Source organism: Rhagoletis zephyria, unplaced genomic scaffold (assembly GCF_001687245.7).
Source record: "Rhagoletis zephyria isolate East Lansing unplaced genomic scaffold, Rhagoletis_zephyria_1.1 Rzeph_scaffold_01002, whole genome shotgun sequence".
Classification (NCBI taxonomy): domain Eukaryota; kingdom Metazoa; phylum Arthropoda; class Insecta; order Diptera; family Tephritidae; genus Rhagoletis; species Rhagoletis zephyria.
In genome coordinates, this window is record NW_016158086.1 from 1 (window position 1) to 14,523 (window position 14,523).

The following is a 14,523-nucleotide window of genomic DNA, read 5'->3' on the forward strand; positions in this document are numbered from 1 at the left end:
ATTTACTCCCAACCAACCAACTGCCGCTAAAGAAGTTTCACTTTATAAACTCAAGAAATTTTCTTAGCCTTTCAGTTACCCTAATTCATATATATCTGTCATTGTCTCCATTTTCGTCTTTATCTTCACTTTTGCCTTCTTCTTTTTTGATTTCATCGTTATCATTTATTTCTTCATCTTCATATTTAGCTTTACTTCAAAGCTTAATTTCAAGTGTGAAGTGAAACAACATGCGAAACATGTCAAATTGAACATGTTGCAGCAACATCTATACACAATTCGAAAATGTTTAAACGTTGTTGTTTTCAACCAATTGTGAAACCATAAAAACTCTGCTCATCTACGGAAAAATGCCTTTCCAACGGTGTTCTTGGTTTTGAAATCGGTTCGGTAGAATCGCCAAACAAACGGAGACAAAATTTATGTTAGCGTATTAATATATAGATATATATACATTTTTTTTTTATGTTTAATGTTTGTTCACTCTATTTGTTATAAAAGAAATTATGTGTTTACTCTACAGAGTACTAAATAGACGAAATTTTGTGTTTACTCGATCGAGGAGTTCAGCTAAGCCGGGGTTTAGTCAACGTCGCTTGCACCGTGTACTTTAAGATCCGACCGTGAATGTCGAACGTTTCCTGAAAAATATAAAAAGCCGGCCCCTACGTTTGGCAAACATTTCTTTTCCAATTTGCGTTGCAAAATACTCCTTTTTTTCTGATATGGTCTACATCGTGTGTATGTATGTAAAAAGAATCTAAAATCTATTAAAATTTTTATCAAGAAAAAATAAAGACTCCGTACACTGAGAAAAGCGTCAGCTAAATTGATATATTTCTCTCAACACAACATTTGGTAACTATAACTAAATCATGTGTTGAGAAAACATATTTATTTAGCTGACGTAACTAAACTCTTCTCAGTGTTGACGAGTCGGAAGATGGCCTACTACATGTAGGTAAGACGTAATTATAGGGTGGTTTTCCGGGACATGTCCCGATTTTAGACTGTTCTTCCAGGTGTCCAGGTACAGCCTTGAAAAGTCCCGGTTTCCCATAAACTTCCTGGTTTTAATGCAAAAAAATTTAGCTTGTTTAATTTTTATCGAATTTTACTACTCCTTTGCAAATGTACAATAAAACATCTTCGAATGATAAGAGCTTTTGGTTTGGGTTTATGATCGTGCCGATCTCTTAATAGCAGAAGTTGTTTTCATTTAATTTATGTTCTGTTAATAATGCTGTTAAATTCCTTGTAACTTTGTGCGAGATAATTTTAAGGGTTACGATTTTCCAAAATTTATATTTAAGTCTAACAAATTTGCAATAAAAATCAACCCCTAATGTTGTAAGCATATTTTTTTGAATTTTTGATCCCCTGTAATTTTCCGCCTTTACATTCTATAAAAGGGTATGTATAAGCCAGTACAACTTGTACTAAGTGGGCGTAGTTTAACTGTTTCGCGCGCCATCAACATCTGCACGAGCGAGACAACGCATTTGAAGCAACAAAATCAGTGTGCGAAAAGCAGACAAAGCAAACGACAGAAGCCATCAATAAATCTGAGTGGTGGTGGTGATTTTGACATTAACAAAGCAACCGAGCGACAGTGCCTGTAGCTGTGGTGGATTAAGAAAGTGCCGCTACAACAGCAACCATCAACAAGTAGCCGTTCAACTGAATACGAACAGCGCGTAGAGTGAGGGGAAAAAGTATTTTGGTTGGTAGAGAGCGAGAGAGAGAGAGAGCTAAAGAATTTATTTCGTGCTTTGTAAAGAATACGGTAAATGAGCAGTTGTGCGCTGCAATGGTGATGGGAGAGCCAGTGAGGTATGTGTGCCCGTGTGTGTGGCTGAGGTTTGTGTGGTAAAATAGTTGCATTGGTGTGTGCGTGCGAGAATGCTTCGTGCGGTTTTGTGAAGCTGTTTATTTGTTCGTTTATTTGTTTGTTCGAATGTTAATGCTGATTCCTATGGGAATTAAAGTGACTTGTGGTTTTTGTACATTCATATAAAATTGTTTTTGGCTCAGCCCTAGCGTGATCGTAAATACACATGTATGAAATGAAGCTATGTGGTGTGATGGAAGCTGGATGTGCTGTACAAATGCTTTTTTGTTGTTGTTTTTATTAGAGATTTACATTGCTCTTATTTCGCTGCTGCGACGTTTTTACTTATACGAATTTATGTATACATTATATTTTATTTATTTATTTTGTGGAAAAAAACATTCGTTTGAGATTCTTTCGCATGAATGTATCGCAGCTTTTCATAAGCAACAGTTTAAGTAAAAAACGCGAACGAATCGCTAGGCGGGCGCGTGAATAGACGGAAAGTGTAGATTCAAATTTAACTAAGCGCAATTCTAATGGAAATTTAAATTTTATGTAACCAGAACAGCGTGCGATTGGAGAGCGTTTTTCGGCGCAGGAAATGAAATAAATAAAAGGTGCGCTAAAAAAAAGTGTGGCAAAAACAAGCAAACATTTAATAAAAAAAAGGTAAAAATATTGAGACATTTTTAAAAAAATTTTAGAAAATTAAAAACTAAAAAAGTGCCCAAATGACCACCGGGTGTGCGAAAAAATGAAATTTCCTGCGCGTGGCAACAACAAAAGCTCAATAACTTTAACTGCAACGCACAGTGGTTGTAGCAGCATGCGCGCCACAAAATATGCTAACGCCCACAAGGACAACAGCTGCAAGGACACGAACAACAAAGAACGTCGTGCGCCCAGCTTGTTGGCAAATGCAGTAAAAATGAAAATTACCAAATGTAATGCCACCAAATTGGCTAGCGCTGCGAATGGAAATAAGCCTGCTTCAGCTACAACAACAACAACAACAGCAGCGGCGGCGGCAACAGTAAGCAACACAACAACAACAACAGCTAGTGCGTTTAACAGTAATAATCTCAGTAGATTGTTGAATGAAAGTCACAGAATACAGTTAACGACAGGCGCTCAAAACCAGCAAGACGCACAAGGATTGCATTTGGTGAATAGACAGCACTATCGACCAACGCCGCAGCCGGGTGAGGGAGTGTGTGGTGAGTACGCGCATAGAGGATCCCACATGGTGAATGCCAATGCAGGCAGCGCAGATGGTGAAAGGCGACGCGCACAAGTGCAACAACAACAACCCTCAACGTCATATTCACGGCAGCAGGATCAGCTATTGGCGGAAGACATGCGTGCTTATGCCACAAGTACAGCAGCAACAGCTACATCCATTGGGCATGAAAATCCAGAGCGACGCAATGCAATAACGCCAATGGCTAACACACCAGCAGGAGTGAGGATGGTGAGCAGCACCAGCAGCGTTGGTGTGGTAAAAGAGGAAGAGAAGAGTTCACCACAGCCAGTGGCCACAGCGGCGCTGGAAAGGATGACATTCATAGCGACTGAGACGCGCACTGCGCTGCCGCAACAGCAAGAAGTCATGCGTAGTGCTGGGGAGAATTGTGCGCAGCCGAGAGGCACAAACGCCTATACAACAACACCAACAACGGCGGCTTTGGCATGCACAAATGTGTACTCACACGCGCACTCGCTCGCTCGGTCGTCAGCACAAACACCAACACCAACACCAACACCAACACAAGCTGAACAGCACGCTTCGTACTCGTCACCTACGTCTTCACAGTTGGCTACGTTGCTTGCATTGCCTGCCACTTTGCCGCCGTCATCGTCGTCGTCGTCGTCTGCGGCAGACGCAGCGGCAGCGGCAGCGGCAGCGTCCAAGTCCACGTCCGTGTCAGTGTCCGTGTCGTCGTTAAGGTCCGCGACACCACAGCTCATATCAGTTGTCAACGAAACATCAAACCAAACGGTGTTACGTACGATCGGTGAAGCCCGAACAGCAACTACAGTAACAACGGCCTTTGAACAAACGCCAAATGCAACAATAACACAAATACCCACAACGCTTGCAACTAATGCAATTTTCAAAGTGAAATTAGAGAATAGCGAAGACGTCGAAACGGATAATAATCAGCAGCAGCAGCAGGCAAGCCCTAGTGACGTCGTTGTTCGAGATAGTGTCGGCAATACGGAACACCAACAACAACAGCCGTTACAACAGTTGGCGTCGCGTGATAAAAATGCCAAAAACGCTGATAAGTGTCGAAATGCGATAACAACGTCTACAGCGATATCAACAACAGCAACATTGCCGCCGGTTGTAGCAACAAATGTCGCGCAAATATCGGTTATAAATAGCAACAATAAGAACAACAACAACAATAATAACAATAGTAAATTGTGTGTTAGTGTAAACAGTACAAATCCAAGTGATATCAAAAATGCAAAAATTAGTGATGAACCACAACAAAAACAACAACACGAACAAGAGCAAGAACAAGAAGAAATCTCAAGGGCAGTTGTAGAGCAGCAGCAACAACAACAAAGTGATTTGCTGCCACTAAACTATCGCGGTGTAAACAATTCAGTGATTATAGCTAATTTTAATAGTAACATCGGCAACAACAATAATAACAATAACACTAACAACAGCACAGCAGCCAACGCGGCGCACTACGAGCAAGAAGAGGAGGAAGAGACGACAGCGCAAGAGCAACAGCTGTTGCAGGACGAGCAGCAGCAGCAACAGCAACAACAGCATCAGGAGCAGCAGCATTATTTGCGCTACACGCAGCAATTATCGCAGGACAGCATCGACGAACAACAACAGCAACAACAACAGCAGCAGCAACAACAACAATTGTTGCATCTCACCACGAATATACTCAACGGCACTGATCCCAACTTAAATTTGGCCGCTGCCGCTGTCGATTTGCAACAACAGCACCAACAACAACAACATCAACATTGGCTATCCGCCTACAATAGTTGTGCCTACGATCTCTCACGACATCATCATCAGCAACAACTGCAACAGCAGCAACAGCACCACCACCAGCAACATTTACTGCAATTGGAGCAACAGCATCAGCAACAACAACAGCAGCAGCAGCACACCAAAGAGTTGCTCGAAAAATCCGATTTGATTGCCTTACATCCATCACATTTACTCTTCTCGCCACATCTCACCTCACCAGCATCGCCTTACGTACACTCCACATCGCCGCATCATTTGCATCCACATACGAACGCACACGCAGTACATCATACACAATTCATTGACGACAACATGCGTAACAATTTCAGTTTGTACACACCTTATGGTGGCAATCCACACCATGAACATTTGCAACATCACGCCACCAGCACTGGCGCTGCGCCCAGCAGCATTGATGAGGTTATACAGGATACGCTGAAGGATGAGTGTATGGAGGATCATCATGGCGTGAGCTATTGCACATTGACCACAGTGCCCGATTTGAAGGATGCCTATCATCATCAGCATATGTTGGCCGATCAACAGGTGCTGACGCCCACCCAACTGCATCAGCTGCATGTGGCTACACAACATCACAACAATTCGGTTAGTTCGGGTGGTGGTTCACCGTCGCCCACATCACTATCGCATGGCGGTGTGCCAGGAGATGGCGCCAGTTTTACACAGCTGACGAATGCGACCCCCTATCGGGATGTTTATGGTAGCTTTCCTTCGGATCATACAGTCATGTCGCTATTTCCGTCCTCGCTGAGTCCGGTTCTATCGAGGTGAGTGAAAATATATATTTGTTGTTTTTTTTTAAACTTATTTATGTAAATATTTTTGGCGTATGAAAAAAAAGTTTTCAATAGAATTTTATGTGAATATTACTCTTTAGAGAATTCAAATGTTCAAATGGTAAATATCTTAAAAAAAAAAAAACAGATTAAGTGAAAGGCCTACATATATGTAGTTATTACCCAAAATGAAAAGGTAAATACTTTACTACCCAGAGCAATTATTTCCTTTTTTTAACGAAGTTCTTGATGCTCTCTTAGTTTTTGCAATTTCTTTCGCACTTACAGTGTTACCAGATTTAAAAAAAAAATTAAGGTGTTTTAATTTTATTAAATATTAATAACAAATAACGATTCATTTAAAATAAAATAACATAAAGCGTTTAAATTATACTTAAATGAACAAAAATAGACGTTAAAAAATGGTTTGCTACTTTCTTTAGGCATTTGATTCCATGCCTCAAATTTTAATACCTCCAGAAGGTTTTTTTTAAGAAATCTTTAGAGCTTAAACTACCAGAGAGTTCTGGAATTTCTACTTTATTTCTTGTTTTACTCAAATTTATTTAGAAAAATATTCATTCCACATTTGCTGTAGCGACCGTAATGCAAAGGACAGCTAAAGCCCTTTGTTTTAAATAAGGAAACGCTGCTCATTCATCGTCCCCTAAGCCAATATTGCACACTTTTCTTCTAAAAACACAAGAACTGGCGACCCGAAGTTTTATCATTAGATGTGATCAAGTCGAGAACAGAAACATAATTTTTTCAGTCTCTCCATGCCTACCATTGATTTTTAGGCAAACATTTATCAGTTTTCGTTTGTGGCTTCGATGGTCGAGCTGTTAGATGATCAAGGAATACCAGGTCTAAATACCAGATACTCAATTGTATCCTGACACCCAGAATAAAACAAATTCGTAATGTTTATCAACTTAACTTCTCTTGCATTGATGAAAAATTGTTTAACTAGGTAAAAGCTGACTTTTTTCCACTACGTACTTTTGGTTCTAGTTCTCCGTGGTCTTCTTTATACGCGGTTTTTTCCAACATCTTCCATATACTTTTTTTCAATATTTAATGGACGATATTTCCTTTGCTTCGCTAATTGTTCTAGAGTGCAACTTTTTTACGCGTTGTCTTAAATAAGTTTTCTAATGACCCAACTAACCGAGTAAAAAAGGATGAAGTGTAGCCTTGAGTATTCTAAATACATAAGTTGGCTTTGAATACCAAGCCACATTTTCTGAGGGAGAATTGAAGTTAAGCCACGATACATTTCGCATAGAGTCCAAATTCGCGACCAGTGTGGATTTTGGGGGCTTCATTAAAGATTCTCCTATATGACAGACACTGACTGACGTTTAGATTTCTGATGGTATTTTAAGGCTTTCGAAGACTTTTTGTTCAACGCGAGAATCCTACAGAAGTTTGTTTGTATCTAAGAAATCGAAATACATAAGCAGTGACTCCTCTTAGTGTAGAGGGAACGAGGCCGTCCAACCTCTCGCTTCTATTTAGTGGAAGGGACAACAATAGTTTTATCGGACAGAGGGGTACTTCCCCTAAAATTCTAGCTTAGTAGTTTGAAGCTCCCCTCTATATATACCTACCTTTATTTGCTTTCAAATGCTCAGATTTTGGAGGGAAATCGGCTGAGGCATGTCTGTTCGTCAGTCTGTTTGTTGAGGTATCTCAACAATAGGATAATATGATGAGGTGTGCACTGCGACTTAATTATCTATTGTGTCCTCCGCTCTTCACAATACTTCCTCGAAGCCTAGATTCCTCAGAAGGTTCCATAGCGTTTTCGGCGAATGAGAGTGAATGTTCTCAAGTTGTGACCACATTGCGCCTAAACTTCTCTCACGTCTTCTGCTGACTGCATCGCACTCGATGAGGATATGGAGTGGTGTTTCGCTGGAAGGGTCGCAGAACCTCAGCTTATACAGATTCCCTCTAAGTCTGAAGTGGCCTGTAAGGAATCCTCCGAGGAAGGGCTCGGGACCAACTGGAGTTATAGCTGCCCTCTTCGTTCCAAAAATCGGGATATTTCTAAAGCGTCGAATCCGAACATACAATTTTGTTTTTAGAATAAAATGACAAAACATATTTTAATTTTAATACAGTTTTATTTAAGACAAAACAAGGAGAAAAAACTTGAAACATTTTCGCAAAAATATATACCCACAGTACATACGGTGACGAGAATGTAAATAAGGAAAAGACATTTTAGCAAGTTCTGGCTACTTTGCTTTGTTTAAAAAATGTTTATTATTTTTTATCCGACCAATTTTAACAAATGGTAATCAAGATTTTAAAAATTTTAATCAGATTTTCTAGAATGATTTGGGTATGCAGTTTTGTACATCATTAAATTTTAGTATAACGATGTGCAAGTTTGAAGTAGCTCCGACTTACCGTTGATTTTTGCCAATTTTTTGTTCGCGCATTTTCTTCCATGCCAAGAATGGAGAAAATAAGCAAAAAAAATAAAAAATTAAGTCCTAGCTACTTAAAATTTGCGTTTTGAATTGAATGGGCTAAAAAACTGCATACTCAGAATATTTCTAAGAAATCTAATTAAAAAGCTCATGAAAAGCTTGATGAAACTTTGTCGAATTTTGCTGATTTTTGTACAAAGTTTGAATTTTTGACTTACATGGTCTTTATTCGACACTTTCACAAAAAAAAAAATAAACATTAAATAATCGAAAGGGGAGTATCCAAAAAAATGCTAAAATGTCTCTTCCCTATTTATATTTCCGCCACTTTATCTACAGCTTATCAGCTTATATTTTTCATATCCATGATTTTATTGAGGGAATTAATAAAATTTTTTTGAATTTCACTAAATTCAAGTTAGAATCGTTTCGTACAAAAAAAGGCTTAACAAAGAATTATAAAAACCTTCAAAAAAATTTGGACAAGAATAATAGACTGCAATAAATCGAGAGCCCCAGTTTGACAGAACAAAGCATAAAGGTTATAGTAAATAGGGATGCTGGCTATGTTTATGGTTCCCTTATATTCAATGTCCTTTGTGATAACGAAAGTGTTACCACGTTTGTACGAAAAATTGTTTTTGGGCCAGAGTACAGGGAGATTCTTATTAAATTAATAAAGAAAACAGTGAAAATCGGGACTTAATCGGTACAAATATGAAAAATCGGAACACTTATACGTCCCGACTTTTAAAAAATATTCAGCGGGACAATTTTCTCAAAATCAGTGCTGTCAGTGCACGTGACGCGAAGTGAAAATGGGCTGGTTTTCCTTAAACAGCCCGTTTGAAATTTGAATTATTATTCGGTTCATTTCCATTCCGTTTCAGTCAATCGCGTAAATTAGTTATTAAAGAAATATCGAAAGATAACAGCGTTATAAAGCAAGAAATTGCAAATTATTGGTAATTGGACGCAGACCACGCATGCATGGAAAGTGTAACATCATTTTTGAAAAAATGCAAATTGCTATAAAAATTTAAGAAAATGTACCTCAAATTAAAATTTTAAGTTAGATGTTTAAAAGAAGAAAAAAAAATTTGCTAAATTTTTAAAAATATGAAAGCAAATGCGGAATACCGTCAGCAAAAAAAAAAATATCAAAAATCAATGATAATTTTAAGCCATTTCAAACTTGCATGTTATATAAAAGTTCACACACGATTTTTTCTTTATTCTTATTAAAAGTCCGAAATTTTGATGAAAATTTGCGGAATTTTTTCAAATATTGCAAAAAAGTTTAAAGCTTAGTTTTATATGGTGTTTTTTAAAATATAAGCCACATTTAGCATGAATAACATTGTAAATATAAAAGAAAAAATCACCATATACTCAATTTTGTGACTAACTCTATCTAAGTAAGTAGAATATAATAAAATCTATGGATTTTCTAACTTAAATATTTTTTAATTACCTAGTCAGTAATTTCAGGCAAAGTTAAAAATTCGCGCAACCAGCAGCAATTTTACTAGCAGACAGACAAAAGTGTGTAAATAATTTACTTAGGTTTTCACAAGTTTGCTTGTACGTAATTATTTAAATAGAGCGCAAAATAATATTTTACATTATTCTGCTTAGTTTTACTAAATAACAAAACTTATGACAATTAGGAATTTCCGGAAATTTTAGTGAATTTTGTATTTGTCTTTCATGGATGATTGATGAAATCATTAAATCATTGCACTTTGAATTGCGCAAAGTACTTACAGAAAGGGAGTAGTAAACGAGCAAAAAAATAGGCGCTAGAATTCATAGTACACGTGATATATGTATGGATGTATGCATGTGTAAATGTATATTTATTAAGTGTACTATACATACATATATGTATATGTAGGTATGTACATTAGACCAGAGCTTCTTAAAAGCTAAAAAAGAAGTTCACCGTACACCTTCGAAACGCAAGTATTTTTGCAAGGAAATCTGGATTTTTTGTGCCGAACGTAGGGCTTGCCTTTTTAAAATTTTTCCGTGAAACCTACATACATGCGGGAATATTTGCTTTGTTTTTTAATTTTACCGAAGAATCGAAATATGTACTGCCTTAGCGAAAGACGAATGATTTTTGGTAAGCTTTAATTTACTGACATTATGACGTACATATGACGAGAAAAGAAAAATGTACATTAGGATGGTCCAAAAGTACAAGTGACAAGTGCAAAATTGAAGTGCGAAATTTTAATTTCTCCCCACCTAGGTATCGAAAAAATATACCTAAATTTATTTATTTCGAAATAAAAAAATATTTAGAGGTCGCTCTAAGTGCATTTTATATGGGGAAAAACTATTTTTAGTGGAAATTGTTTTTTTTCATATTAAATACATGAGAAGCTTGAGCGCTTCGAGCGACGACAAATATTTTTTTTATTTAAAAATAAAAAGAAAATGGACAATCCTAGGGGATGAGATCATTAAAACTGCGACTTTATTTTTTTTTTTACCACACTAATGTACATATGTACATACATATGTGTATGTAGTTTAAAAATATTGACTCTTTATGACGCCTCCGAAAACTAAAATTTAATTTTTTAAGTTGCTAGCATAAGGCAAGCAAGAAGGCACGTGCTTTTTGCCCATTTCGATCGACGAGTTGTAATTCGATTTTTTGCTTTTACCACCCAGACAAGTGGCAAGTCAGTCAGTGCCAGTGTAAACGGCATACGACTCACATTCACCTGTGCTCAACTAATAATATTTACATATGTACATACATACATATGCTTGTATGTAATGACAAGCTTTTGCTGTGCATACTCGTGGTTCCGTATCGGTTTCTTTCATTGCGCCAATGACTAATTGTATCGTGATCGGCAATTGATTTTTAATTTTAAAATTGTCATACAAAAATAAAACATAACTTTTCAAAAACAAAAAGAAACACGCATGTATGCACATGCAACTTATGTTTATATGTACCTAATTAAATGCTATTACGTGTCTTTATATTTACTCTATATACGAACAAAATAGCAAACCCAAAATACTCCTATGGAAAAGCTAGCTTTTTGCCTTCATTGAGTAGACCAGTCAGTTTGCAAGTTTACATTCATACATACATACACATGTAGGTACATATATATAGACATACGTATATATTTGCCCCGCAGACGCACGTACATATGTATGCATGTATGTGTGGGTGTATGACGCGCATTTGCGTCTTTTGTCGCCTTCGCATAAACATTTTCATTATTGCCGTGTGCATATCGTATTTCCATAAAATAATATAATAATGTCATAACAACAGTAAGCAAGTTGACTGTATGGAAGAAGTAGTGCCGCAAAAACAAAAAAAAAGGAAAATGGAGCAGACTAACTTTCAGAACAAAATATGTATTCACTTCTATGTGCATAACCTGCTGCGAAAAAAGGTGAGTGAGTAACCAAAGAAAAATAAAAAAGTCATACGGCGAAAACATGCATCATTTTCTATGCAAACATGCCAACTCAGGTGTTTTCTGTGCCATCGCATGCTCTTGACACCACGTCCTACCTTTTCCAGCAACCATCTGTTTCTGTACATACATACATACATATGTGTACGCGACGATTTAGCGTAACAAATGAGGCGACGCATAGTAGCTTTAACTCCCGGCAGAATGTTGGTAGGGTCGGCAGGCAAGCAGGCCACTCTACTCCCAACAACAACTGGCATGTAATTTTAGTATTTTGGCGGTAGGGTTTGTGACATAAAAAGCTTACATTTTTACATACCTATGTATATATGTACATAGCGTTAAGGAATTGATTCCACAGCGGGTGTATTCAGTTAGACAAAATTGACGTTAGAACATTTAACAGATATCAATATGTCCTTGCTTACCTAATATAAGATTCAGACAGAAATTTAATTGAGTCAATACACCTTTTAATTGTGCTACCGCATTGTTACCTGTCCAATCGTCTTCCTCCTTTATGAAGAGGAATACAAATGGTACAAAAGGGTGGCCAGGGTAGCGTAACTGCAGACAGAGAATATTTTTTTTTAAACGCCAAATCGAAGAACTCGGATGATAGTGATTTACCTTTTCAAAAACATAGTTTTGTCTCCAACTGCTCGAAGAGATTCTTTTTAGAGCCAAATTTGTTTAATGTGAATACAGAAGTTGATATCGTATCGAAAGGAAAAGTTGTCCTCTTATTTTCTTAACATAAAAGAATACATATTTACTTTTTAAGTACATTTATCCACTTTTAGGTAAAGTTTTTCCGCAAATTAGGAACACTTTGAAATTTCAATATTCCATCCCTGATTGAATATCAGGTATAAAAGTGGGCCAGAAACGCATAGCTAATTACTATTTGTTCAATGCACACCCTGCATGGTTGCATGAAAAAAGTCATTCAATTAGCACTCAACTAATCACTAATCGAGCAATTAAGAATTGAAATTGGGTATGGTTAATCAAGCTCAATTAGTGCCTTAATCGAGTAAGCTTGGCTAATTGCCCGACCAAACCAAAGATCATGGGTTTTATCTAAATGAGCTAGAGGATGCCAGTAATGTGGCAATTGGTGTGCTGTGGATGGCTTCTCCGAGCCAAAAATATTTTAAATATGTCACGGTCGAGTCTGGATAAGTAGGTATTCAACCTGCTACAGTATTCAGATCTTTATTGCGCCAGAGTTACCCGTCTCTCTCTAGGGATAGCTGAAGATTTTCATCTGAAATTGGAGTAGGTTGAACTCCGATGACGGTATTCACTGGGCGAGGTTTTCTAAAAGCGGTGTCGAATAATAATTATATTTTGCCGCTTACACTTTTCCAAAGTGTTTGGCCAATTTGTGGTGTGCGTTTTCATGTTCTTACACAAACGGAGGGTCCAACAGTTTTACGTCGCCTCCGAATGGCAAATGAATTTTATGAGAAGCTGTTTTTCATAGCAGAAATATACTCGGAGATTTGCCATTGCCAACCGAGGAGCGACAGCTGTCGGAAAACACTTTTCCTAATTTTCGGATCAGGGATCGCACCTAGGCTCCTCGGAGTGGTAGTACGCATCTCTAACTACTCAACCACAGTGGCCTTGGTGCTTGTCGCTCAGTTAATATCGTTTACAGCCGAGGATCCGATCAATGTGTGCGCCGTAAGTCGCACATTGAAACACGTACATAACTCCCTTAGTAGTCACAACAAGATCCAGCTAACATGGATATCGGGCCACAAGGGCAATACCAGGAAACGAGTTATCGGACTTTCATGAAAGAGCCGCCAGCGACCACTCCAATTTGGACTGAGCGTTTCCTGGACGTTGGTCCTAATACCATTAAGGAAGGTCTATACATGAAAAGGAACGGGTTGAGGGATCTTAACTGGCGTAGCTCAGTAGGACTGCGCGAGGCTACTGCGAGGGCACAACATGAAAAGATTCCAACATCAAATCAGCCTCCCAAAATAGAAAGTTAGAAAACTATGTAATTCGCTTTGTCGCTATCGCGACTCGACCAGGGAGACATCAATTCATATTACCTTTGAGTGTTTTACCGTCTGCAGAATGCTTGATGGTTAGAAGAAAATAAAATGCTTAATTAAGTAAAAGTTTTGAGGAGTTTGTTCCGACGCTCCAACTGCTTTACTAAAAATTTCTGTGGCGTATGCAGAAGGAGTGCAAGCTGTCGAAGGACACCCCTAAAATTTTCGGGATGCCTAATTGCAGTTTGACCTCTTTCATCAAGGTGATGATAAGGGTCACCCTTGATTTTATAGAGCAGAGTGAAAGGCTCCGTATAGTAAAGAAGAGACGAAGATCGGAGATATAACCATTTATTTCCAAACACAGGTCATCGACGCCATTACCAATATCGCAAGGATATGAGATCAGCTAAACTCCCTCTGGTTACCAATGAAACTTCGAGATATCGAAGTTCGACGGAAGTGAGAAGAGGACGCCACCGGGATCACCCTAACCTGCTATTACAATCCAGCTAAAGGTAGTTAGCTGGTAAAAAAAAAAAGGATGGCTGCCCAAAGTAGGGTGCACCTTGGACCACAAGCATTAGTTCTTTGTGGCAAGACGGTGTTACGGTCGGTAGCTACTAAGCTTAAGCGAAAAGCGGCGTATGTTAGTGCCGAAGAGCTCCTCAAGACTAGTTAATAAGTGCGTTACGAGGTGTTTAGACCGTAGCCTTGCAAAAAAAAACTGTGCGGCTTAAGAGAAAGTGTTGAGATGACTCCAACTCATCGTCCTCTAAGTAGCTGTGCAAGTGAGGATCCGATATGATATTTAGTTTCATCACTTGAATACTTAACGGTCTACTTTTGTCTACAAGGAATCTGCAATTTCACATTTGCTGGCCATCTTTCAGCGTTCGCTGAGCTGACATTTCTTTCCAAGATTTGTCCACAGTCATAGTCGATATTACTAAAAGGTACTTCAA

The 14,523-nt window shown here is 38.1% G+C and overlaps 1 protein-coding gene across 4 annotated transcripts in view; it reads left to right on the forward strand.

Annotated features, from left to right (window-relative positions):
- Window positions 1–2,016: 2,016 nt before the first annotated feature.
- The window catches only part of LOC108362397 (box A-binding factor-like), a 47,363-nt gene continuing 34,856 nt past the window's right edge, over window positions 2,017–14,523 (forward strand). Inside the window, exon 1 of one of the 4 annotated variants that reach the window (XM_017615336.1) lies at window positions 2,017–5,629. In XM_017615336.1, the coding sequence (XP_017470825.1) occupies window positions 2,589–5,629 (3,041 nt within the window). In that variant the 5' untranslated portion in view covers window positions 2,017–2,588. The remainder of the gene's footprint in view (window positions 5,630–14,523) is intronic. The other 3 variants (XM_017615335.1, XM_017615332.1, XM_017615333.1) reach the window with 3 other exon arrangements.